The 996-nt window shown below is 33.4% G+C and overlaps 1 protein-coding gene across 2 annotated transcripts; it reads left to right on the top strand.

Moving 5' to 3' along the window:
* On the top strand, positions 1-796 carry LOC111384305. 2 transcript variants are annotated; one of them, XR_002700875.1, is made up of 3 exons: positions 1-40; positions 208-269; positions 401-796. XR_002700875.1 is itself a non-coding variant. In XM_023008569.1 (2 exons), the coding sequence occupies exons 1-2, from the start codon at positions 135-137 to the stop codon at positions 590-592; spliced, it is 327 nt and encodes a 108-aa protein (XP_022864337.1). In that variant the 5' UTR covers positions 116-134; the 3' UTR covers positions 593-796. The 2 variants fall into 2 exon arrangements, 1 of the variants encoding a protein (XP_022864337.1); XM_023008569.1 differs by lacking the exon at positions 1-40 and having other exon boundaries at positions 116-269.
* Positions 797-996: the final 200 nt, after the last annotated feature.

The raw sequence follows: 996 nt of genomic DNA, 5'->3' as shown, positions 1-996 counted from the left end.
TACACTCATATTCTTTCGATTAATGCACTTTCGATATCAAGTAAGTTTTAAGGGTACATATTTATTTCTTGAAAAATTTCTCTGCTCCTCCTCCTCCTCCTCCTCTCTCTCTCTCCCCCTCTCTCTCTCTTCATATGTACCATATCATGTATAATCACACAATTACTAAATTCTATATTTTCCAAATTTTTTTACGTGTTTTTCCAGGTTCAAGACGAAGTTTAATTCCAAGTAATGAAAAAGAACTAGCCGGAAACAAATTGTCTCAGGTTATCTCTCAATTTTGTTTTTCATTTTTATGTAGCTGTATTTTCATGCTTGTGCATTCGAAAACAAATAATTGAATTACATTATAGAATCCTCTTTTCACTAAAAATTCTAAATCTTCTGAATTTTAAAGGGCATGAAAATGGGTGAAGAGCATGATTTTCAAGGAAACGAGAAAAACAGCCTAAAGATGGAGATCACTACACAAGACTATGATAGCCCTGGAGCCAATCGAGGCCATGATCCGGGAAACCCTCCACCCGCCAATTCAGATTATGCTTTTCAGTTACACAATATTGATGGATTCATGGACATCAAAGACTAGTTTGGTGGATACCCGGAAATTTTACTTTATTTAGTACGTGTGATGTATATGTCATTTCGAAGTGATCTATCAATCTACTACTAAAGTCTTTTCGCGGCAGCTTAATCTTTCACTTTATTATGAAAAATGAAATTGGTCCATCAAAAGTATGCCCATATTCCGTCAAAATAGGTTTGAGTTAGTGATTTTTTTCCTGACCTGATGTATATACATTTCCGAGTTAGGTTCTATATGAACAGATCATAAGAAAATCCCTATATAGCCTTTTTATCAATTTTTAACAAGTCAAACTTTAATTTTACTCAGATATTTCATTAACTTTTAACAATGGTTTTGTGACACAACCCCTTAATCTTCTTTATGAAGAGATTCCATTAGAAACTTATATATCCAAGGTTCTACAC

This window comes from Olea europaea, unplaced genomic scaffold (assembly GCF_002742605.1).
Source record: "Olea europaea var. sylvestris unplaced genomic scaffold, O_europaea_v1 scaffold28941, whole genome shotgun sequence".
NCBI lineage: Eukaryota > Viridiplantae > Streptophyta > Magnoliopsida > Lamiales > Oleaceae > Olea > Olea europaea.
Note: the sequence above shows the minus strand (reverse complement) of the source record. Positions and strands in the feature narration are given on the sequence as shown.